This window comes from Vombatus ursinus, unplaced genomic scaffold (assembly GCF_900497805.2).
Source record: "Vombatus ursinus unplaced genomic scaffold, bare-nosed wombat genome assembly UNPS02010394.1, whole genome shotgun sequence".
In the NCBI taxonomy this organism is placed as follows: Eukaryota; Metazoa; Chordata; class Mammalia; order Diprotodontia; family Vombatidae; genus Vombatus; species Vombatus ursinus.
Window position 1 is genome coordinate 1,102,010 of NW_020950172.1, and position 23,656 is coordinate 1,125,665.

At 50.9% G+C, this 23,656-nt stretch overlaps 1 protein-coding gene across 2 annotated transcripts in view; it reads right to left on the bottom strand.

The window, feature by feature from the left end:
* The window catches only part of WNT7B (Wnt family member 7B), a 94,978-nt gene that overhangs the window by 23,971 nt on the left and 47,351 nt on the right, over positions 1-23,656 (bottom strand). For both annotated transcript variants that reach the window (XM_027854374.1, XM_027854375.1), the window contains exon 2: positions 8,519-8,745. In XM_027854374.1, coding sequence (XP_027710175.1) covers positions 8,519-8,745 — 227 coding nt within the window. The remainder of the gene's footprint in view (positions 1-8,518; positions 8,746-23,656) is intronic.

The window sequence follows — 23,656 nt, forward strand, 5'->3', positions numbered from 1 at the left end:
GGTGGGAGGGGCCTGAGAACAGGGAATGGCAGAGGTGGGAGGGGCCTCAGAATGGGGATGTCAGAGCTGGGAGGGGCCTGAGAACAGCGGATGTTGGATATGGGTGGGGCCTTAGCTTGGGGAATTCCAGAGCTGAGAAGGCCCTTGATGCCCTCAAAACCAAGTTAACAGCAGAGCTGGGTCTTCCAGCTCCCATCCAGGGCTGGCTTTCCTCTCCCTGAGCCGCTGAGCTGCATCTCCAGACAGCCCAGGTCCACATTGAGCCTCTCCCTGATCAAGGAGGCTCTGACAAAGAATGACCTCCTCAATCATAAGCAGCATGGCTGCCCTCCTGACGGAGCCATTTCTGGGCCTCTGCACCGAGTCCAAGCTGAGCTGTGCAGACCAGCTGCAGCAGACAGTGGAGTGGGCAGGGTCTCTCTTCTGGTCCTTCCCCACAGCAGGCAGCAGCCTCCCCCAAGCCCTTTCATCAGAATCACTACCTTGGTCTCCCAATCAGCCTCCTTGTCTTCAGCCTCTCCCCTCAAGAGCTGACTTAGTCACTTGCTCTAGAACATTGGGGGTGAGGCTTCATTGGAGGGGAAGGAGCCTTGGCCCCCCTCATGTGATTCCTTGCTCTGCCACTTACTGGCTCTGTGATTTTGTGATCTTCCCCTCCTCAAGCCTCAGTATCCTCATCCTTGAAATGGGAACAACCATACCTATATGCTTCACCTACTGGGGCTATGACAAAGAAAGTGCTTTCTAAACCTCTAAGAGCTAGAGAAGTAGGAGCTGTAAGCATTTAATCACTCAACTAACATTTATTAGGCACCTACTGTGTGCCAGGTGCTATGCTAAGCTCTCAGGATTAAAAGGCCAAAGGAGAAAAGGGGGTTGCACCCTCTGACCTGTACCTGCCTTCCAAACTGTGCCCATGCTCGTGTGAGCTCTCTCAGGCTAGGATTCTCAGTGAGCCCTCCAATACCATCACAATTTTGGGGGTAGGATTGTTATCTGTAGACTAGGCCAGTAAATACATGGCATACTGTAGACCTCCCAGTCTGGAGCAGCCTCATCGGGGGGCAGTCAGTGTGTGGAGTGCCTTTACCCTCCTTGGAATGCCTGCCATCTCTCCCTGGGCCACCCATGGGTGCTACTGGGGGTCACTTGAGCTATCCCACACCTTGGGAGCAGGGAACTGGAGGGGCCTAGGAGAGCCACAGCCTCCTTTTGAAGAGTAGGAAGCTGAGGCCCAGAGAGAGAATGGCAATGGCCCAAGGTCACACAGCCAGGTTCTCTGGATCAGACTACGGGCTTTGATGCAATCATTCACGAGCCCAGGAGCTCAAGAAGACTGATCCTCATCCCTTAATGTGGTCTGTCTCCTGAGGGGATGAGCCAGTCCTAACCCTAGCCCTCCCAGGACCTTTTGTGGCCCCTCCTGAGAACTCTATGGCCTCTGTTTTTCTTCACAGGTGGGAAAACTGACTCAAAGAAAGTCAATGATTGAGGAACTGCCCTAGGAGAGAGGAAAGGCAGGAATTGTAATTTCCATTTTACAAGTGGGGAAACTGAGGGCCAGAGGAGGCATGGGGAAAGAAAAGTGGTCTGGATTTGGGGGCCCAAGCCATGGGTGGGAGCCTCAGCTTTGCTTCTCCTCACTCTTCCCCCCTTCCAATCTGAGCTCCCTTGGTATCCTGGCCAGGAAGACACAGTGCTGGTGCCGGACCCTGCCTGGGGCTGCAGGCCCAGGGCTTCCTCCACAAAATTCTCTGCGTCTGGGGGCTCTGCATGCAGGGGTTTCTTCAAAACACAATCCCAGCTGCCAGAGGCCTGGGGGGAGGGGAGCTCAGAAAGAGCCAGATCCTGGGAGAGCAGCCCGGCTTTCCAGGAGGATTCCTTGAGAGCTCCAGAGATTTAGAAGCTGCATAAAGCTGCCTAGTTTATGGCCAGACAGCGATGCCCAGCCTCTTAACCTCTCAGGTTCACCTGCTGAGAGAGCATTACTAGCTAAATTCTGAATGCCAGGTTGGAGGAGGGCAGCTTGGCACAGGGTGGAGGGGAGGGGAAAAGTAGCCAGGGCCCAGAATGAAGGCGGATGGGCATGAGCTCAGCCAGAGCCCCTCCAAACTTGACTGGAGTCACCGTGGGACCCTGGGTGAGGCCCTTCCCCACCTCAAGCCTCACAGTTTCCAGCCACACTTAAGACAGGGCTGATAAATAACCCCTGGCCCTGGCAGGGCTGGTAAGGAGTCAGGGACTGACCCAGATCACTGTGTCAGAGCTGGGTCTTAGGACATGAGATGTCAGAACTGAGAAAGGCTGTAAAACTAAGTCAGGGTTGGAAGAGGCCCTGCTATCCCTTACTCCATCCCTTTCCAAAGGGGCTAGATTCGGGTTTGTAATTTGCTGCCTGCTCCCAGAGCAGCTGACCCTGTGAGAAGAGACACACGGGAAGGAGTGAGACTCTAATGGTGGAATTTCAGGCATCGGCAGGTAAGGGGAAGGAAGCCGTAAGCCTCCACCTCCGTGCTCCCCAGCTTGCTCACTCCTGACACTCTCTCCCTGTGACTCAGCACACACAGGTGTCCCAGGGGCCAGGGTCTGTTCACTGGCTGCCCCGGGCATCGGGGGGGGGGGGGTTGGCGCATGAATGCCACCATCCCAAGCCAAGGTGGGCAGGGCATCCGCACGCGCTCTGGGCTGCCTGGGGCTGGGAGGCAGCTCCAGACTTGATGGGGATGACTCAGTGTTTATGAAGTAGTTACTACTGGAAGAAAGGCTGCTCAGGGCAGCCCGGAATGGGACCCTTGGGAAGGCTCATGGGAAGAGCCAGGCCTGTAGATTAAGCAGGACTGGGGCCATCTCTGGGCCAGTCCTCAACTTGCTTGCTATGTGACCTTGGCCAATGCAGACCTCTCCCTATGCCTCGGTTCCCTCAGGATGAGCTTGGACAAGAGGTCCTGGGGTTCCCTTTCAACTCTGAACCTTCTGATGCTCTGAGCTTGGAGGGCCATCAGAGGCCTTGGAGCAGCCCGCAGCTCTGCTCTGTATCTCTGGGTCTATACAGGATCACAGGGAGCAGCCTTCTCTTTCAGCCCCCCCTTCTAGAGCCCTGCAGCCCTCCCTAGTTTCAGGTGCTTCTGGGTAGAAGGGGCCAGGAATCCAGGAGTTGGCCCCAAACGGCCTCTTGCCTGTCCATCCAAAGAGGACTTAATTCATCTGCCACTTCCAGGCTATATGACCTTGGGCAAGTCACTCAATTTCCCCATCTGTCAAATGGAGTGATAATTCTGACCCTGACTCCCTCTCAGGCTGTTGTTGGAGTTTGTTGACTGCCTGACTGACCACCTGCTCCCTCTGTGTTCGTGGGCAGGGTTTTTCTCAGCTCAGAGCCTCAGTTCACGTGAGTGCAATGTGCCTGATGATGTCAAAGCGGCCTCCCAGCCCTGACATTCTGAGCTTCTCAGAATCCCTGGCACCTAATTTGTCTCCTGATTTCTGCATGGAATTACAAGCAATCACAAAGGTTGGGTCAAAAAAACACAGAGAGGGAGAGAGCCACTTTAAAGTACAGATGGCTTCTGGTCAGAAATTCAAATGGGCAGAGGCAGTCCCCCAGCACAGGGCACCCCCCCCCCACAGTCAGCAGCAGACTCAGTAGGGGCACAGCCTGGCCAGCCCTGCCCAACCTGTCCTGCCCCACGTGAGCTGGCAAGATTAGTGTCTCCTATGCTCGGTCATGTTTGCAGCAGCCATGTGATGGACGCCGCCCAGGGGACCCCATGGGGGGAAGGGCAGGAAAGTCGGCAGGGCCCCCTCTCTTCTGTATGGGGGAGAGGAAGAGGCTGGCTGCCGACAGAGCCCCTCCCCCTCCTCTGGCAGCTCCAGGGGGAGCTCCAGCTGGTCTGGGTTCTGCCAGGCTCCCTCAGCAGGTCAGCCTCTGTTAGTAGCCACGGAGCTTCCCAAGTCAGCCTCTAATGAGGCTAGGAGTCCCTCCATTAGGAGGCCAATGAAGGCCCTGTAGGACTTCAAATGCCCAGGCAAGCCGAGCACTAATGGAGGCCATAGCCTGCAGTGTGGAAAGAAGCCAGTTTGGAAGCTCCAGGATTGCAGTTTGAATTTGGACTAGAATAATTCATCCCTGTGTTACCTTGGCCAGGTCACTGACCTCTCTGTCTAGATTTCATCAACTTTGAAATGAAGTGCTGAGTGCCCTCATGTTTCTGATTCCTTTGATTCCAAGCCTGAGCTCTGACTCAGGTCACAGTCTGAGCCTTGACCTAACTCATAGCCCGAGCCCAGATGCTGGCCCTCCAATCAGAGGCTGAGTCATGGAATCCCAGAATCTCAGAGCCAGAAGGGACACTTGTGGCCTCCAAGCCAATGCCTCTCTGAGCAGGAATACTCTCTATCACATCCCCAACGATGGGTCCTCCAGCCTCCCTGGGAAGACCTCCAGTGACCGGGAGCACCCTAACACTGAGTCCCAAATCTTTACCCCCTTTGCTCCTGATCTTTCCTCTGGGGCCAAACAAAGCAAAGAGGATCTTTTTTCTACCTGTCAATCCTTCCAATACTTGGAGACTGCACCCATCTCCCCTCCATGCTCTTCTTGCCAAGTCAAGCCTGATCTTCTCCAGGGCCCCATGAGCAGTATCACATTTGGAGACCTGGCCCTAGGATTCCACTGATGTGAGGAATTTCAGATCAGTGGGGAAGCTCCCCCTACCAATACAAGCCAGCACCTCACTGAGTCTTCTAGCCCCAGAGAATTCTTGGGAGGTTTGCTCAGGGTCAGTGCTGGAGGCAGCCTGGAACTGGGCTTTCTGATTGTGAGACCAGCGCCATAGCCACTAGCCAACACTGCCTCCCAGTAACAAAAACAACAACTTACACAAATACAGCACCTGACCCCTCCTTGAGTGCTCTGGTCTCTGGCTTCCTTACCATTCTGGTCCCCCCTGTCTAGGCCCTACTTACAATGGGCTGCCCACATCTACATCTGATGCTCCGATATGGTCTGGCTGGGACAGAGGATGTTGAGATGATGACTTCACTACCTCCACTGCCATTCTGGCAGCCTGAAACCCGTTTCGTCGGACCTTCTCATTTGACAGAAGAGGAAACTGAGGCCCAGAGGGGGATATGCTTTGCTTAATGTTGCCCTGCAAGTAGGCTGAGGCAGTCTCCTGATTCCCATTCTGCTGGTCTCCCACTGTCACACCTGCCTTCCCCAGCAGGCCCAAGCGTTAGCAATTATTAATCAGACTGGGCCTCACAGAAGGGACTGTTGTGAAAGTCCTGATCGCTTACAGCCCAATGTCAGAGCCTTGAGCATCTCAGAGCCTACCTTGGACATCTAAGCGAGGGATTTCTAGGTCTGAAGCCCTGTTCCCCACCCCCATCCTGATGTTTGAGACCACGTCACCCTCTGAGTCACTCATCTCCATTCAGGCCATGGCATCTGCATGGCAGCAGGGAGAGGCAACAGGGTCCTTGGCTCCACTGAGCTCTGTATCCTATTGTCCTGGCTGCTGGGGCAGGAATTGGGATGCCTGTTTGAGAAGAGAAAAGGTTTAGTGGGGCCATGGTCACATGGTGAGGGAAAAACACTCTGGACTTGGAGTCATCAGCAGAAATCTGCCGGGGAATTTAGTCCTTTGCTAGCTTTGTGCTCCAGGATTGGGTCCCTTCCCTACTCCAAACCTCAGTTTCCCCATCTGTAAAATGGCCATAATAATGCTGATAACATAATGGGCTCAAGGACTAATCTTGTCCAACAGCCTCTGCTGTAGGTCTCACTTGAATCGTGTACTGGGAAGCCCCTCGGCCCCTATCTTGGTCTCTGTGACCATGCCCCCTTGCCTAAGGCCTAGTGCCTGCTCTAGTGACCTTTGACAAATTCACAGAATTGGGAAAATAAGAAGAGACTGGAAAGGCTCATTTGATCCAGCTTCCACTTTGGGGAGGAGGAGGTTGGGACATTTACCCAAGGTCACACAGCTAACCAGTGTAACCACAGGGGTTAGAACCCCAGGCTCCTGGCTGGGTTAGGCCTTACCTTGCATCTAAAACCTGGCCAAAGTTTCCAGGTGGTCCCTAACGTGGCAATCAGTCTTCAGTGAATCAGGGGATCCCCCATCAGCCACAGTCCAGACAGGAAACCAGAGACAGTGGGTGGCCAAGGTGGGTGGGGAAGAGGCCCTGGGAGCTGGGACTCTCAGCCAGCACTGGGATCGAGGCCGCCTTTGGGCCCCACATGAGGAGAGGAACAGAGCGGGGCTGAGGAGCCGACGTCACCCACTGGCTTCTCTACTTCTCCACAGAAGTGCCCCCAAGCAGCCTGGCACAGGGTTTTCCTAAACCCACAGGGCATGGAAAGTTTACCCCACCCACAGCCTTTACATCGATCAGGCCGCCCACATCCCAAACTCCAAAGCCTGGCTCTTCTCCTCTGACTCAGAACCTGAGAGCTGGCAGGGACTTTGCGGAGCTGATTCAACCCCCTCATTTTACCAACAGGGAAACTGAGGCCCAGAGAGTGCAAGGGCCTTGCCCTAGGTCACACAACTGATAGTTGTAGAGCTGAGCCTTGAAGCCAGGTCTTCTGGATCTAAATCCCACTACCCTGGACTATAGGTTAAGAAACAAGGCACTAGTAATTATGGGCCAAATGAAGGAGACAGATGATGGTGCTTACAGTCCAAGGGACAATAGATCCATGGTAGACTGAGGCAGTCAGAGAAAGGAGAAGGAGAGTGGAATAAGAAGGAGGCCAGAGGTCCTCAGGGCCATGCCTCATTATCCCTCACAATCCTGGACTAGAGCCATCTTGTCATGACTGGTCGTCCTCCTTCCAGTCTCTCTTGTCTTTCTCTCCAACCCAGCCTCTACACACCCACCAAAGTGAAATTCGGGTTAGTCGGAGAGTTACGGTTATGCACAGGTCTGACTGTGACCATGTCACTCCTTTGCTCAAGAAACTCCCATAGCTCAATATTACCTATAGAATCAAATATACAAACTCTTTTGTTTGACAACTAAAATCCTTTGTAAAATGGCCTCCATCCTTTCCAGTCTTATAGCATATCACTCACTTCCCATCTCTGCGACCTTTGCAACCCAGAATGCCCTCCCTCCCCACCTCAGTGCACGTGAGTGTGTGTGCACATGCACATGCATGTGCGGCCTGAGTAATTAGCATAAAGGCACCATCCATCTCTGAGCTCCCAGGCCAAGTCGGAAACAGAGTCTCTGCTACAAAATTCCTGAAGATGAGCATTGGGCTGCTGTGAGAACAGTGAAATACCAGGATATCCAGAGAGCATGTTGTCCAACTTGTACCTGAGCCAGGTTCTGCCCCTACTCCCACCATGACATGCCATTCCTCTGGCCAAAGACCTCCAATGGCTCCCCATTGCTGGACGAATCCAATTAAGACTTTTTAGCGTGGGATCCAAGGTCCTCCCAAAGCTCACATTAATTCATGCTACTCCCTTCCACACAAGTGACACTCCAGCCAAACTGGATGATTGGCCCAAAGACACTCCACAGATTGTCCGCCCTTGAGCAAAGACTCAGGTAGGAGATTTCAGAGAAGGGTCATCCCTGCCACTGAAATGTAGAAATGGCCATACTGCATAAGGGACAAAGAGGTGGAGGAGGGATCTCTGCCACAAGACATCTTGGGGAGGAGCAGCTAGGTGGTGCAGTGGATAGAGCTCCAGCCTTGTAGTCAGGAGGCCTTGAGTTCAAATCTGGCCTCTGACACTTGACACTTACTAGCTGTGTGACCCTGGGCAAGTCACTTGACCACAATTGCCTCACCAAAAAAACCCAAACCAAACCAAAACAAAACAAGATGTCTTGGGGCCGTTTCAAGTGGACATACAAGGAAAAGGAAATGAGATGGCTTGGGTCTTATTTCAACTGGAGAAAAAGGAACAGGAACATAGATGTTTAATAGATGATGAACTGAATGGTGTTCCAGATAACTATAGGAAGTGGGAGAGTGGGAAGCATTTCAGTTACAAAAATAAGTGGGATGGTGGATACTTGATTTTATTTGGAGAGATAAGGGAGGGTGGTGTTCTGGGTATCTTTTCAGTTGAATAAAGAAGGAAGTGAAATGGTTTGTGTATGATTTCAGTTCTATAATTAGGATGATTTATGCATTAATTTTTGTTGCAGAATCAGGAGGTGAGATGGTTAATGCATTATTGGAGTGACCAAAGTAGGAAGCTGGATGGTTTGTATGTGGTTTTGTTTGAGAAATAAGGCAGTGGGATGGTTAGCATATTGTTTGGGTCACAGAACTATGCACTGGGATGATGAATGATTCTGTTAGTTGAACAAACAAGAGGGTGGGATTCTTGGGATGTCATTTCAAGAGAAGTCAGAAAGCAAGATGGCAGGTACCTCTCTACAATCCATCCCGACAAGGCTGGTAAAAGGCCAAAGGCCATTTCCCCAACTGGCCTCCCACCCCATCCTTCTCCATTTGATTCAGCTGGCTTCCACAAGCATCCCTTACCCACTCGAAGCTCCTGCCCAAAGACAGTCTTCTCGCCGAGTGCAGAACAGTTCCATCGGCCGTAGCGGAACTGGTATTGACATTCGTTGATCCCCATCTGTGCTCCTTCTCCAATCACGATGATGGCGTCGGGGCGGCTCTGACAGATGGCTCGTTGTCGGGGGGCCAGGCCAGGGATCTTGTTGCAGATGATATTGGCTCCCAAAGCCACCACAGACGACAGAGCTCTGAGGGAGAGAGGCAGAAGAGGGGGGTGAGGACCTGCTGTCCATTCAAGAGTCTGGTGCCCAGGGAGCAATGCTGAGTGATGGAGCCATGGCCACATATATATTTATATAATTATGGCTATAACCAGGGCCTGTTCTAGCCGTAATTACACTCAGAGCAAAACTGGAAGGGAGAGGGGGATGGCAGCAGTACAGACAGCAGGTGACTTTGGGGGTAAGTATGCAGGAGAGGGCATTCCCCAGAGAAGAGCAGGCCAAGCTGGGGTAAAGAGGGAAAGGAGGGAAATGATTGGACCCTGGGGTGGTGACCAGGAACATTCCTGCACATGTCACTGGAGGAGCCAAAGATGAGACTAAAGGGCGGTAGTGGGCATGAACGCAGGTCCCCCCACCCTCACCTCCTCCATGTGAACACTTTGGCGCAAATCCCTTTTTGCCTCATACAAATTCCACTTTGGACCAGAGAGCAGATTCTTAATGAGACCTAATAAAAACTAGATTTTCCAAGCCTGGACTTGTCGTGCATGAAGAGCCATTGGGTGAACAAAGTAAGATTGACAGAGCCCTCCCACATCTAGGAGCTCCAGTGATCCTCGCAAGACCCCTGTGAGGGTAAGAGAGGGGCAAGGTTGGTGGGGGAGATTATGTTGACAAAAAAGGAAATTGAGACTTAGGGAGGTTAAATGACCTAGAGTCACAGACTGCTAGAGACAGAAGTATGCTCAGAATGTGGATTATCCAATGGCAGAGCAGGGAGGGGCCTTAGAACATGGAACAACCCAGCTGGGAGGGACCTTCAGCATTCTGTGAGAAACAAGGTGGTGTTTTTCCGTGATGTGTGGGAAAGCAAGAGATTTGGGTAATTCCCATAAGGAGGCAGACCTGTTTCTTCAGCATCACCAGGAATGGGTGAAAGCCAAGACATTCCAGGTCTGGGCAGACACTCGATGCCCGCTGCCCCCCCTTATCTGGCTGGCAATGTCCCTAGAATCTCCAGCAAGGCAGTCACTGTCCCCCACGTTGTTGTTGCCATTGAACATCTGTGCCAGGAAGGTGAGGAGGGAACTTAATCCATTGTAATTGTAGCTCCTTGGAAAATGAATCCAGGAGGGAGGGGCCTGAAGAACCAAAGAGGCGAAGCTGGGCCGGGCCTGGCCTGATGCTCTTGGGCCACCTTCTAGGGGAAAAGAGGCCTGGAGATGAGCCATCCATGCCCCTGTGGTGCAGCCCCCATCGCTAGGAATTTCCCAAGTCTCTCGCTTTCCCACACCTGTCAGGGGAAGAAAATACTTCCCTGTTTCTCACAGAATTGCCAAGACCTCACCCAGTTCTCAGAACCCACTGTGTGCCCAGAAAGGAGATGGCACAAACCTGGACGGCTGTGATGGACAGTGAATGAGAGAGGAGAGGGGCCCACAGCAGGCTGGGGGATTCTGACCCCCAGTCATGACCAGCACAGCCCCCTAAAAGGCTCTCTGAAGGAGATACCATTGAGGTTGGGCTCTAAAGGAAGGCAAAGCTAACTGGGACCTTAGGTTCTGTCTCCTGCTGGAGTGGACTGGCCATTGGACTTGGAGGTGGGAAGACCTGGGTTCCAATCTTGCCTCAGACAATTAGTAGCTATGTAACCATGAGCAAGTCATATCATCTCTGTGTGCCTCAGTTTCCTCAACTGTAACATGAGAAGACCAGACACAATAGCCTCTAAGATCACTTTCAGCTCTAAAACTATGATCACATAATGGCCTGTGACCCTCTGACCACCTCATTCTGCAGAAGAGGATCCCAAAGTCTAGAAAGGAGGAAACTCTTGCCAAGATGTCAAAAGCAGTCAGTAGCAGAGACACAAGTGGTTTCGCCCTCTTCACCCTGGACCCCCTGCTCTGACTACATCGTACCCAAGCCCAAAATCCACCAGGAGCTTCCTAGGGCTGATGAAGCCAAGGTCCAAGTCCTGAACCTGAGCCTTTCACAATGTGGCCTAGCTTTCCAGCCTCACTTCATAGCATTCATTTCCACATGCTCCTGGCTTCAGCCAAATAGGACAATCCACTGTGGTCCCTGCCCCTCCTCTCCCACCATGTCAGTTCAGCAAAACATCAGACACCTGTTCTGGGCACTAGGGGACCCAGGAAGATGGAGACACAGCCCCAGCCTCCATGTAGCTCAGCTTCCACAAAGTGCTAGGCCCACACCTGAGAGAGTGGAGAAATATCACCCAGGGGTTTTATAAAGATTGTGACTCTGGGAGAGTCTCCTACCCTCTGAGCAGTGACTTCATTGTGTGTCTCTGGAAAAGGAGGAAAATGGATTAGATGGTCTCTAAGACCCCAGCCTGCCTCCACAATTCTAAATTCTAATGTGTGACCCCTCCCAGCTCTGCCATCCCCTGTTCTCAGGCCCTTCCCAGCTCTGCCGTCCCCCTTTTTCAGGCTCCTCCCAGCTCTGACATCCCCTGTCCTGAGGCCCCTCTGATGTTCTGTTTTAATATTCCTCTTAGGTCTTCCTTTCTCTGTTCTAGCTTCCTCCCAGCTCTGACATCCTTTGCTCAGGGCTTTAGGAAAGGTATATTCACCATCTGGAAAGCCCTCCTTCCTGTCAATCAGGTAAAACCCCTCCTTTGCTCCAAGACTCAGCTTAGGGGTCACCTCTCCTTTCCTCACTAGCTCTCATACATTCTGATTGCTGCTGCTGCATCACCATGGCTGGCATCTAATCACCGACTCTCAGAGATGGATGGGGCTTCCAGGGGCATATTGTCCAGCCCAGACCTGAATGAGAATTGCCTTGACCAGCAGCCGTCCAGCTTTGATTTGAAATCCCCCCGCAGAGGGAAACCAACTACTCTGAGGCTGCCTCTTCCATTTTACCCCCCTCAATTTGGGGGAGGAAATTGGCCCGCACTGGAGAAGAGCCACAGGGCTCCAAAGTAGGGGCTCTGTCATCTGCTTTCTGCTGCCACAGTCAGGGAGGAAACACAATTGAACTGTGGGGGCAGGTGGCACTTGCTGCCTGAATAATGGTACACTATTTCTTGTGCTCTGAGGCTGCCTGTAGGCAGATGATCAAAGCAGACAGAGCTCAAGCTTCCACTGGGCCACAAAGAAGTCCCTCCTGCCTCTCTTGCACTCCTCACTTTAATACCGAGAGCTTCGCCTCCACTGGTCTTGTACCTGGGCTGTAAAGCTCAACGTAGTAACAAGACAGAGTTGCAGATAAGTAGGAGGGGCTTCTTGCTAGAGCAGCTCTTGGGTAACCTGGCTCCCTGTCCTCTTTCCTCGTGAATTTGTGCTTGTGTTTCTGTGCAGTTTGCCTGTCTCTTGGGCCAGTCTCATGCAGTGACCTGGGCTGTGAGCTGCCTGAGGTCTTGGGCGCAGAAGATACTAAAGTGCTAAACAATGATGACAGTTCTGGATTTTTTTGGTTAGCTGCATGATGCTTCTCTCTTGGTCAAGTCTATGGCAGAAGCTCTCAGGTCTCAGAGTTCTTTTGTTTCCCCCACTGGGGGCCAACGTAGTTATAGGTATTCAGGAGGGTACTCAGTATAGACCTTCCAGTCCAAGAGTTTTTAACCTGGGGTCCACAAACATGTACATACACTATCTATTTCTTCATCCCTCTATCTATTCATCCATCCTCCATTTATCTATCTATCTATCTATCTGCAATTTCCTTTGCAATTCTATGTATTTTATGCATTTAAAAACATGATTCCAAGAAGGACTCTGTGGACTTCACCAGATCTCCTGAGGAGTCTAAGACACAAAAAGGTGACGAACTGCTAAGAACTAGATTTCAGTTGGTCACGAACTCCCAGAATCACCAGACCTCATTGTAGTCAGAGCCTGGAACATGAAATTCAGCTAATCACTGTGAGTGTGCTGGGCACTTTGCTAGGATTGAAGAGCGGTTCAGAAGGTGCATTAGCCCCTCTCATGTGGAAGGCTTTCATGTGCTGGGGGCACAAAGATGGGGGGGGTCAGTGCTGGAGGAGACTCCAGAGGCCAACTGGTCCAACCTCCTCATTTAGTGGGGGACAAACCTGAGGCTTGAGGAAGTGAGGTGACATGCTCAAGGTCACACAGGTCAGACGAGGCAGAGCTGAGAGCCAATCTTTCTGACTCCAAAGCCAACGCTCTTCTTTCCTAATCTCTCCATGTAGGACTTCCCAGAAATAGCTGGCATTTCTGTGGCTCTATGGTCATTTAAGCCACATGACCTTCACATGGGTAATGTGGGTTGTCTAGTCCTCTTTCACAGAAGAGAAAACTGAGATTCAGTGACTTGCCCATGGTCACACAGTATCAAAGGAAGGATTTGAACTTAGGACTCTCCTAAATCTGAGTCCTGTGCTCTTTCCATGACATCACTTTGACTCTCAAGAAGTACAGGGAGGTGTCATATTGCAGAACACTTTACATATATACTTATCCTCCAAACAGCCTTGTGGAGTACATACTGTGCCATTTTACAGAGGAGAAAGCTGAGGCTCAGAGGGATGAAGGCCAGGATCACATAGTTGGCCTCCCATGTTTAATTGCACTTGAGTTTCCAAGGAGTCGATGGCAGACAGACCCCATTTAACATGGCTGAGAACCAAGAGGCCCGAGTTCTATGACCTCTCCATGGCTGTGTGACTGTGGACAAGTCTCATTCTGTCTTTGAGCTTGGCTCCATTTTCTGTCTGGACAATGAAGGGGTTGGACCAGACGGTCCCCAAGGTCCATTCCAGCTGTGATTCTATAACACAGATCAATGTGGGCTAGAGAATTCAAAGAGGCTTCCTGGACAAGAACACTAAGGACCCATCCAGGTCTGAATTTTCAGCATGTCTGCTTAGTGTGAGGTCCGTGGAGTTCATGGGCAGGTCTGGAACCTGGAACACCAAGACAGAACCTCTGGGAAGGGGCTGAGAAAAGAGGGAATGATGCAATAGAAAGAGTGATAGATTTGGAGGCGGAGGATTCTGAGGTCAAATCCCAGCTGGGCTTCTTCCTACCCATGTTACCTAGACCAAGTCCTTCCCAAGCCTGTTTCCTTATCTGTACAATGAAGTGTGGACCAGGTCATTTCTCGGTCCATTTTAGCTCTGACATTCCATGAAATGAAGACCTAGTTACCCAAGAGGAGGCTGAAGAAGCTGTGAAGTTTACCTGCCCTCAAGTCTCCTTAGGGGCAAGCATTTCAGTGTGTCCCAATGATGCCCCTTCCTGGCACCAGATTCTGCACCATTAATCATGTTCTAAGTACTGGTTGATTGACTGATTGATCATGGAAGGGTCAGGGCTGAGTCTAAGCTGAGCTGCCTAAGGGTTCACTGATTGGTTGCCAAAGATGTTTCTAACCTCTACCCCCAGAAACCCAGGGGCAGCCTGGGGGACTCAGCATGAAGCCTCCACTCCAATCATGGGAGTGGGTATGCGTGTGTGGGTGGTTCCACCCTAAGACTTCTCATGGAAAATTTTCAAACCAGACTATCAGTCATCATTCAGCACCACAGGGCAGTGGCCATGGAAGAATGGGAAAATGATACAGAAAACTTTCCATCCTTCCATGACCCCACCCCCTTGATGATCTGGCAGCATCTACCCCCACCACCCCCACAGGCTGCTCCATGGGAATGCCTGCTCTGCCCTCATCCAGCCCCTTGAAAGCCAAGGTCAGCATTAATCCACAGGTGCAGGAAATGCTCATACACTCACTCAGCTCTGCCCCTTTTTCATCCAGGTGTTGTGGAAAGAACCCTAGGCTAGGAGTCGAGACCTGGATTCAAGTCCCAACTCAGCTACTACCTAGTTTTATTACCCTGAGCAAGACATTCCTCTGGTTGGAGCCTCAGTTGTCTCATCTATAAAATGGAGGTAATCCCCTCTGGCCAGCCTCCCTTCCAAGTTATAAAAAAACTTCAAAACAGAAACTCAAGTTGGATGCAAGGGATGGTTATTCAAATGCCTCCAGGGCCCAAAACTTCACTGGTGTTGGTCTGCCCACCCCTAGCACAGAACTCAGCCCCCTGGTGCTTTGGTGGATGGGCTTAGAGTCATTATGGCCAACATGGAATGTCTCTCTAAAGTGGTGCTAGGATATCCAACATGCAGGATTTGTCCTTTGATCCTTCTCAGCTTGGCAGGATTCATGTGCACTTGTGCCCAGCTGGCACAGGCTTCAGGAGCCCAGCTCACCTCTATGCCATAGTGGGCCATCAGAAGAGGAAGTCAGTGGAGGGATTATTATTTCGTTATTGATGCTGTGTATTAGTAAATTAACAATATCCTGGGTGAGAGAAGAAAACAATGTAAATAAATTCATGCTTCTGCCATGGATGGCAGGATGGCTAAGGACCCATGGACCATCTTCACCCTACTTTTTGCCCAATGAGTCTTTGAAGGTCAGGGTTGGTGGAATGTGATTGGTTTGAAGAATGAGGGATTTTTACTAGAGAAGAGAGGACTTTGGAAGTGCTATCTTTGGGCATTTGAAGCGAGGTCAGGTGGGAGAAGGATTAGCCTTGTTCTGCTTGACTCCAGAGGACAGAATTGGAAGCTTCGGGGCTAGTTTCAGAGAAAGAAATTTTAGTTTGATGTAAGGGAAGTTGGGGTAACAAGCAGAGCTGTCCAGCAATGGAATGGACTGATTCCGCAAGGGGTTGAGCTCCTTCTCAGTGGAGATGTTGAGGCAGAGGCTGGATAAGGTCCCCTCAGGGACATTATTGAGGTGAGTCCTGTAAAGGAACGCTGGATTCTGGGGTCCCTAAAGCCCCTTCAGACTGTGGTATTCACAGAAAGGACCACAGATAATAGGAACAGCCTCCAAGAGCTTTGTTTAGCTGGCCGTCTGGACCATTTCCCTATATTTGCCTTGGTTTCCTCCTCTGTAACATGAGGGAGCTGGAATGAATGGTTTCTGAATTCATTTCCAGTTACAGATTGTATGAAATCTGCAGTAGCCAGAGAGTCTGTACTGACATTAGTGGCCAATAGCCATTAGCCAATGTTGAGATGAGCTGGGTAATGGCCACATTAATCACGATAGAGTGAACATAGCCATAGGATTAACTGGTCGCCATCATTGCCGAAGCCCTCACTTGAAATTACCAACAGCTAACATTTTTAAAAGTCCTTAAATCTCATTTCTTTGGAACCATATTACAACCCTATGAGGCAAGATGCTCATCCTCACTTTACAGGTAAAGAGACTGAGACTCCAAAGAGAGGTGGATTACCCCGAGGTTCATAGTGGACCAGGGGCAGAGCTGGCCCTCAAACCCAGACCAATCCTAAATTCAGATGATTGAGAGCTGGGAGGACCCTACAGACATGGAGTGGAGCCCCTTTATTTCACTGATGAGATAACTGAGTTCCAGAGGTGAGAAGAGGTACCAAGCCAGAACTGCCCAGGCTTCGAGGTTTGATAAATAACCATTGCAGACTTGGAAGGCAGGGCATCTATCCTTAAAGCCAGTGCAAGCCTAAGGGACAAAGGTGGGGGGAAGGGCACACCAAGCTGAACCAGCCGCAGATGCCTGGAGGGGGCCAGGTCGGTTCACCCGAGCCACATCTCACCTGCCCACCCGCAAAGGTGGCAGCCCTAAGGAGGAGATGGGGAAGAACTTTCGGGAGGCAGCCCCACTCCCTGCAGGGTCTGGCTTCTGGGGAAGCCAGAGGGCTGGGGCAGAATGAGCTGGAGTTGCCCCCAACACCTCCTACCCCTTCACGCACCCTCTTCTTCTCCCCACCCCGTTCCCCCACAGCCTCCTCTCCCGGCTGGTTGTTTACGGCTGTTTTCTTAGTCGCCTCCCAAGGCTGGGAGCTCAGACACGTTACAAAACAGAAGGGAACCTCTCCCCCCATGGGAGGTTCCCAGAGGCCGCCTGAGCTTTGTCTCAGGGGGATCAGTGTCCAGCCTCCAATGCATACCAGGAGCTAAGGTGCTTGGGGCGTGGAGGACCTGGGAGGCGAGGGCTTGGCATAGTTCAAGGCTTGGCTCATGATGAACTCCCTGACGACACCTGGAATGCCAGTCTCCCCCCCTCCCTCTCCTCCACCTGGCCAAAGTCTCCTTGCTTTCAAAGCCAGGGGCAGGCTCCACCCCCTCCAGGAAGCCTTCTAGATTACTCCGTAGGGTCAGGGGATCAGAGAGCCAGAACTGGAAGGGGCCTCAGAGGCTGCCTGGTCTAAGCCTCTCCAGTCACAGAGGAGGAAGATGAAGGGGGGCAGGGGGAACTGGTCCAACTGTATCAAAATCAGAGTTGCTCGGACCTTAGAGACCCTCCAGTCACAGGGTCTCAGAACTGGGCAGGCCCATAAAGACATCCAGGTCAGGCTACTTGTGTATTACCTCTAAGCTAGACAAGGGCTGTGCCCACAGAGCTTTTGTTCAGGGACCTCCAGTAGGGCCATGCTGACTACCCTCCAGGGCAGTGTCATCCCTTCAGCTTCCAGGGGGATTCTGGGACTCAGAGGGGACAAGTTCAGGGAGAGAGAGGATAAAGGCCCCGGAGAGGTCTGGACTTCTGAGGATGAGGTGTTGAGGTGAACTCCAAAGACTTCATGCCTTTGGTGAGCAAGGAGAGAAACAGGGATACATCCACCCTGCTCACACTGTCCTAAAACAGCTCTGTCCTCAGACCAAGTATCCCTTCAACCAGCTGGGGCCATTTAACCATTATCAAGCCAGACTATCCAAGTGCCTGATGTTGACTCAGGTTGGTGGGCCAAGCAGGAAAGCTGAGAATTATGAGCCCCCTTTAATGGAGGAAGAAATGGAAGCACAGGGAGGTTACCAATGTGCTTCTTAATCTTAAAAACATTCCCAAGTCTAGTGAGCACTTTCAGCATTTCTGTCCTTGTGTTAGAACTAGAGGCACCTAATGTTCAAGTAGAACTTAGAGCATAGAAAAAGGAATGCCAGAGCTATGTGTCAAAGCCTGGAGCACTGCTGTACAGAGGTATTGAACACCCTCAGATGTCTGCCTTTGGGCAAAGCCCCCATCACCTCGCCGAAGGTCCAACTCTGACCTTAGGTCCCACAAAACCTAGGGCTTTTGCCTCCCAGAACCAGGTGAAGGTGGCCTCCTCATCTCAGCCAAGGAATTGACTCCATGAGTTAAATAGCCAAAAGACTTAAGCTTAGGGGCAGGAAAGTCCTCAGAAGTCTAGTCAATCTATATCTAGTCAGTCAGCCAATAAACATTTATTAAATGCCTCCTGTATGCCTAGCACTGTGCTAAGCTGGAGAGACAAAGAAAGGCCAAACACAATTCCTACTCTCACAGGCTCACAGTCTAAAGGGTCACAACCCTAACTAACTGCTGACGATCCAACCCATGCATCCATCCTCCCTTCAGTATTCCTCCAAGTCTCTGCTGAGCACTGGAGCAAAGAGGAGCTTGCTACCTCAAGAGGCAGCTCTTTGGGCATTGGGCACTCCAGACCTGGACATCATTCAGAGGTGGCCTGATCAGGGCAGAGGACACAGAGCCAGGAGGCTGACTACCTCCCTTGTTCTAGATACTCTCTCTTTTTCTGGCTGTATTTTAGGTCAGGCATAAGTGGGGGGGAGGGGTAACGCAAGTCGAGGTATGGTTTGGAGATAGCTAAGAAGTGTCTGTGGAGACCTGGTTCTGGGCAGGATAAGGTCAAAGCTCACCAATCAGAGCCCAGGGTGACTCTAGGGGCAGAATTCAAGGTTCTGGGGGGAGGAGGATGAGGAAGATGAAGAAAAAAATTGAAGTGCAGGAGGCAATGGCCAGAATTTTATGAAGGTTCTTTCAATCATTCATTCATATAGCATTTCAGGCTTACAATCTATATCTAGTCAGTTCAATCTTCCATCAGCAGAGTGAATGCCTAATGAGACATCTCTGAATTTGGCTGGGTGCCTTCTCTGTTGCTTAGAATCTTAGAGTTTTGTGAGGCAATGAGAAGGGAGATGAGATGATCAGGCAGTGGCCCAGCAGCCTACAATCAAAGTAGCCTTGTTGGACCTTTGTCACAGAGTGTTGACTAGCCAGGTTCCCCCTCTTCCCCCCTTGGAGAGTAGCAGGGCACGGATCACGTCTTTTACCCTAAACCATAGAGGCTCCTTGCCTTGGGGTCCAGTGCTGCCATCTGGCCATGGATCTCAGATTGTCATGATCCCAGGAAGGTCACAGCTGTGAATGATCCAAGAAACTGAGGAGGGATGGGTGAGATGCAGCATGGAATCAGAGATGATTCATTCGTGAAGAATGGTGGAAGGGGCAGCAGCAGCAGCACAAATTGAGGACGAGACAGTCTGGGGGATAACTTGCATTGTGCTGCGCTGGTGTTGAGAGGAAAACAGCCAGAAGACAGCCTCTGGAACTTTGCTCAGACCCAAGCTGGAGGACTCAGGGAAGGGTATAAATGTGGCTGACACAGAAGGAGAAGACAAGATGGCGGAGAGAGGACTATAGTCAATGAGATCACATGTGCTCCTCCTGCTCGTGGGCCACATGTTCCATGGATGTTGTAAGAACTAGAGAAAGCTACCCCCCCCACCTCAATGTAACAAGTAGGGACACTGAGGTCCAAGGAGGCCACAGAATGATAGACACAGAGGTCACTGAGACCAAGCCCCTCATTTTGCTGGTGAGGAAATTGAGATCCAATGAAAGGAAGAGACTGTTCAAAGTCACCCGGGTAGTGAGTGGCAAAGTGAGAATTTGAACCCAGGTCCTTTGTCTCCCAATTCCAGTCTCTGCTGGAATGACCTGCTACAATGCCTTTCCCAAGTCTTGTCCATGCCAGTGCTTTGGCACTAAGATGTCTTCCTGTTTAGCTTGTCTATAGCTGTCTTGTACTGGCTGTTTGCTGTCTCTACATAGGCCTATGAGTGCCTTGAAAACAGAGATCACGTTTTGCCTTTCTTTGTATTCCCAGTGCTTAGCATGGTGGCTGGCACACAATAGGTGCTTCATCAATGCTTGTTGTCTGACAGACCATATGAAGTTGGAAGGGGAAGGTCACTACTGACATTATTGACATGCACACACACACACACACACACCTGCCGCCTCCCAACATTCCTGGCTTGTTTGGTCCCACTGATTGCCCAGTGTCTGCTCCCTCATCCAGGACTGCTCCCCAGCCCCTGAATCTTCCCTCCTGAATTTGCTACCATGAGCTCCATAATCCTCAGGGTCTCGCCCTTCTAGGTCTAGTTCTCCGGGAAGCTTTTCCTGACCCCTCCTCCTCCATACCTCTCAGAGTACTCAAATCCTCCAGTGAACTTGCCAGAGAGTTCAATTGCAGACCTTGGTGTCCCTCCCTGCTCTCACCCCATTAGGCAGGGTTTGGTGTCCATGGCTTCTGAGGATTCCTTCTCCTCTGAGATTCTGCAGCTCTCCCAGGACATGTGGCTCATTGATGCATCACAACTCTGCTGCAGAGAGCACGACTCTGATGGGCTGACCACACTGTTCGAATGCCAAATGTACGCTTGCCTAAGGTTATTTTATGGATATATAGATATATCACACAGGGCAAGTGTTCACACGGTGGTCAGAAAAAGCGATACAAGGACACTCTCAAGGTCTCTCTGAAGAACTTTGGAATTCACTGTGTCCCATGGGAGACCCTGGCACAGGACTGCCCAGCATGGCACACCCACATCAGAGAAGGCGTGTGCTCTACGAGCAAAGCGGAATCGAGACAGCTCAAAGGAAGTGCAGGATGTGCAGATTTAGAGAATGCCCCCCAGATGTTCCCACAGACTGTGCCCAGCCTATGGCAGGACATCCTGAGCTTGAATTGGTCTGATCAACCACTGTCAGACACACTGAGCCTTGACTCCAACATAGCGATGTCAAGATGGACACACAACAAGTGTGAATGACTTTTCTCTAGATCCTCTGCAGTGAACAATTCAGGGCCCTCTCCACCGCAGGCAAACCTCTTTGAGATGAATAAATGGATGAAGGGAGTGAATGAGGGAGAATAAGGGAAGGAATGGGGGAATGAATGAATTGGGAGTAGATAGGGCACAGGGTTTAAGCCTAGCTTTTGATACAGTGACTCCACCTCTCTGTGTCTCAGTTTCCTCATCTGTATAATGAGGAGGTTGCATGGCTTCTAAGATCTCTTTCAGTCCTATATCTATGATCCTCTGAATGAGATAAGGAATGAATGGAATGATGAAAAAAGACAAATGATTGAATAAACTTCGTGAATGAGTAAGTAAATCAATGAAAAGAATGAATTCTTCACATTGGAGGCATTTACTGAATTGAATTTGGTCATTTTGTGAGAGACTGACTAAATGAATGAATGAATGAATGAATGAATGAATGAATGAATGAATGAATGAATGCATCTGCCTTGGCTGGATGCCTAAGACTATTCCTGATTTTTCTTTCTCCAGACTGGGAGCCCAGAGGTAGGGGAAGCCCTGCTCCTCTTGGGACCATATGGGAGGCCTGGTGAAGGGTCCCTAAGCCCTGCGGATGTCTGGTGTCACTATAAATGGGTCATGCCCACTGATATCAGCCTCATCCTTTCTCCCAAGCAGTCCTGCACCAGGTCAGCTGGAACTGGTCCATAACAGGTTCTTAATAAATGCTTCTTGACCTGACTTTCTGAGTTTCAAGATGTCCAGGAAGGATTGGGGACAAAGGCCACCTAGTAACTTCTAGGAACCTGGGGCGGTGGGAATGGATGGAATACTTTGGAGTATGTCTTTGACAGCATGATATCACCTCTGGTGATGGAAAACTCATTACCTACAGAAATATCCCATTCCATTCTTAGAAAATATTTATTGACCCACACATACAAAAATATTTATAGCAGCTCTTTTTGTGGTGGCAAAGAATTGGAAATTGAGAGGATGCTCATGCTAGCTCAAAATCCTTTAAGTAGGAGCCCAAGGATAATTGAACCCATTTTATAGAGGAGAAGGCTGAGTCTCATAGAGGGAAAGGAGTTTCCCCAATGTCACCTCATTAGTATTGGAGTCCAGATTTCACTGCAGAGCTCCTGAATCCAAGGGTGGCACTCCTTTGATGACCCTGGGCCCCCATCACACCCAGGAGCAGAGTGTTGGGGGCAGAATGGGAGTAAAGCCATGGGTATGGTCCCCCCCCCAGCTCCCAAGACCAGTCCTTTATAATATGAGTCCTCCACCAGATTCCTAGAAGAGAATCTTTGAGCCATGGCACAGGGATGCAGTCAATGGCTTTTCTGGGCCTGGAGAAATGCTATGCCTCACCTGGCCAGGACCTCTCCTTAAAGGATCACTGGGAGTGCATGGGAGAGTGGCCAGGGGTCCCAGCCCCCGTAGCATCTGCTCTCTTAGCCTTGGACACCTGACTTCTCTCTCCCCACCTTCTTGCTCCAGGGTCTGAGTCCCCAGGGCTGGGGCTTGGGTGCTGCCAGGGCAATGCTTTGGCTGCATTCTCAAAGCAGTGGTCAGCCAGACAGACTCTAAGGGCCCTCCCAGCTCCATAGCCCTGGGATTGGTCAATAATTGGCTACGGGCTTTGGACACAGGTTCTTCTCTCTGGGGGGCAGGAAGGAGTTGGCTTTTGCAGCCTCCAGAGGAGGCAGATGTGCCAACGTTAGTGCAAGCTTGGGGCCCAGAGTCATAGGACTGGCATTCACTCATCCCTGTATGATGTTTGATGGGTTCCTTCCTCCCTCTGAGCCTAATTTTCCTCATCTGTGACATGGTGAGCCAGCCTCAGATACCTCTGAGGTCCTTTCCAGCCCTAGCTCTCAGGAGATGCTTGCTGAGCAGAAATTGCTCCTCTTGGAAATCTCAGTCTCTACTTGGAAACTCCATGAACGGGAAGCTCACTCCATACCAAGGTGCTCATACCATCTCTGGAACCTGAGTTAGACCATTGTCTTCTATCAAGCCAGAATCTGTCCAGCAGCTTTTACCCAAGGCAATCAGTCCTTTGTGCGCACAACAGACCATGGGGGAGCTCACTTGGTTGTGAGACCCTCTTCAATCTGTGAGAGATGAGTAACCAGGAACTGAGTGAGCCAGAGCCTTCCTCTGAGCTTTCCCTTTTCCAAGTCTCTGCCAGGCTCCTCCTCCTGGCCTCATACACCAGTCACTGGGCATCCCCTGAAAGGCAGCTTGGTATATAATGCCAACAATGCCAGCCCTTCAACCTTGGACAAATCACCTGCCCTCAAAGGGCCTCTTTCTTCTCATCTGTAAAATGGAGATAGTGAGCTCTGCCCTGTTCCTCTCCCAGAGGAGCCAAGGGGGTCCTATACAGTGAGGGTATTCTCTCAGATCCAGCCATCAGAAAAACAACGTGGAACAGAGAAGACTGGGGTGGGGATACTGGGGATGCTCTTTGGTACTTGGCTTTCTTTCTGCCTGCCTTCCCTCCCACTTGACCCCGTCTCCTCCCCTAGCTCCGGCTGTTCCCCAGAAAAGGCCTACCTCGGCTGGGTCAGGTTCTCTCTCCCAGGAGGATTTGTGTTGAGGCGGAGCTGTCATTGGGGAAGGAAAGTCTTGATCACCTGGGAAAAGGCCTCTGAGAGCTGATGGGGGAGGGAGAGAGACCCAAGCAGTCAAGCCCTGGGTCCTGGGGTGGGGAGGGAGGGGAAGGGAGCAACTAAGCACCCCCTGACCTTGGCCCAGTCCCTGAACCTGCATTTCCTTCTCTGTACCTGTGAATGGTTCATAAAGCTCCTTCTAGCATTCAAATCCTGGGCTCTGAATTTCATTCCAGCTTCTTTCTAGACCCCTTATGGGTTGTCTCTCCCATTAGAATGTGAAGTTCTTAAGAGTAGAGATGATCCTGTTTGCCTGCTTTTGTGTCCCAGGTGTTTAGCTCCTTGCCCGACACATAGTGAGCACTTAATAGTTTGTCTATCTATCTATTCATCTATCTATCTATCTATCTATCTATCTATCTATCTATCTATCTATC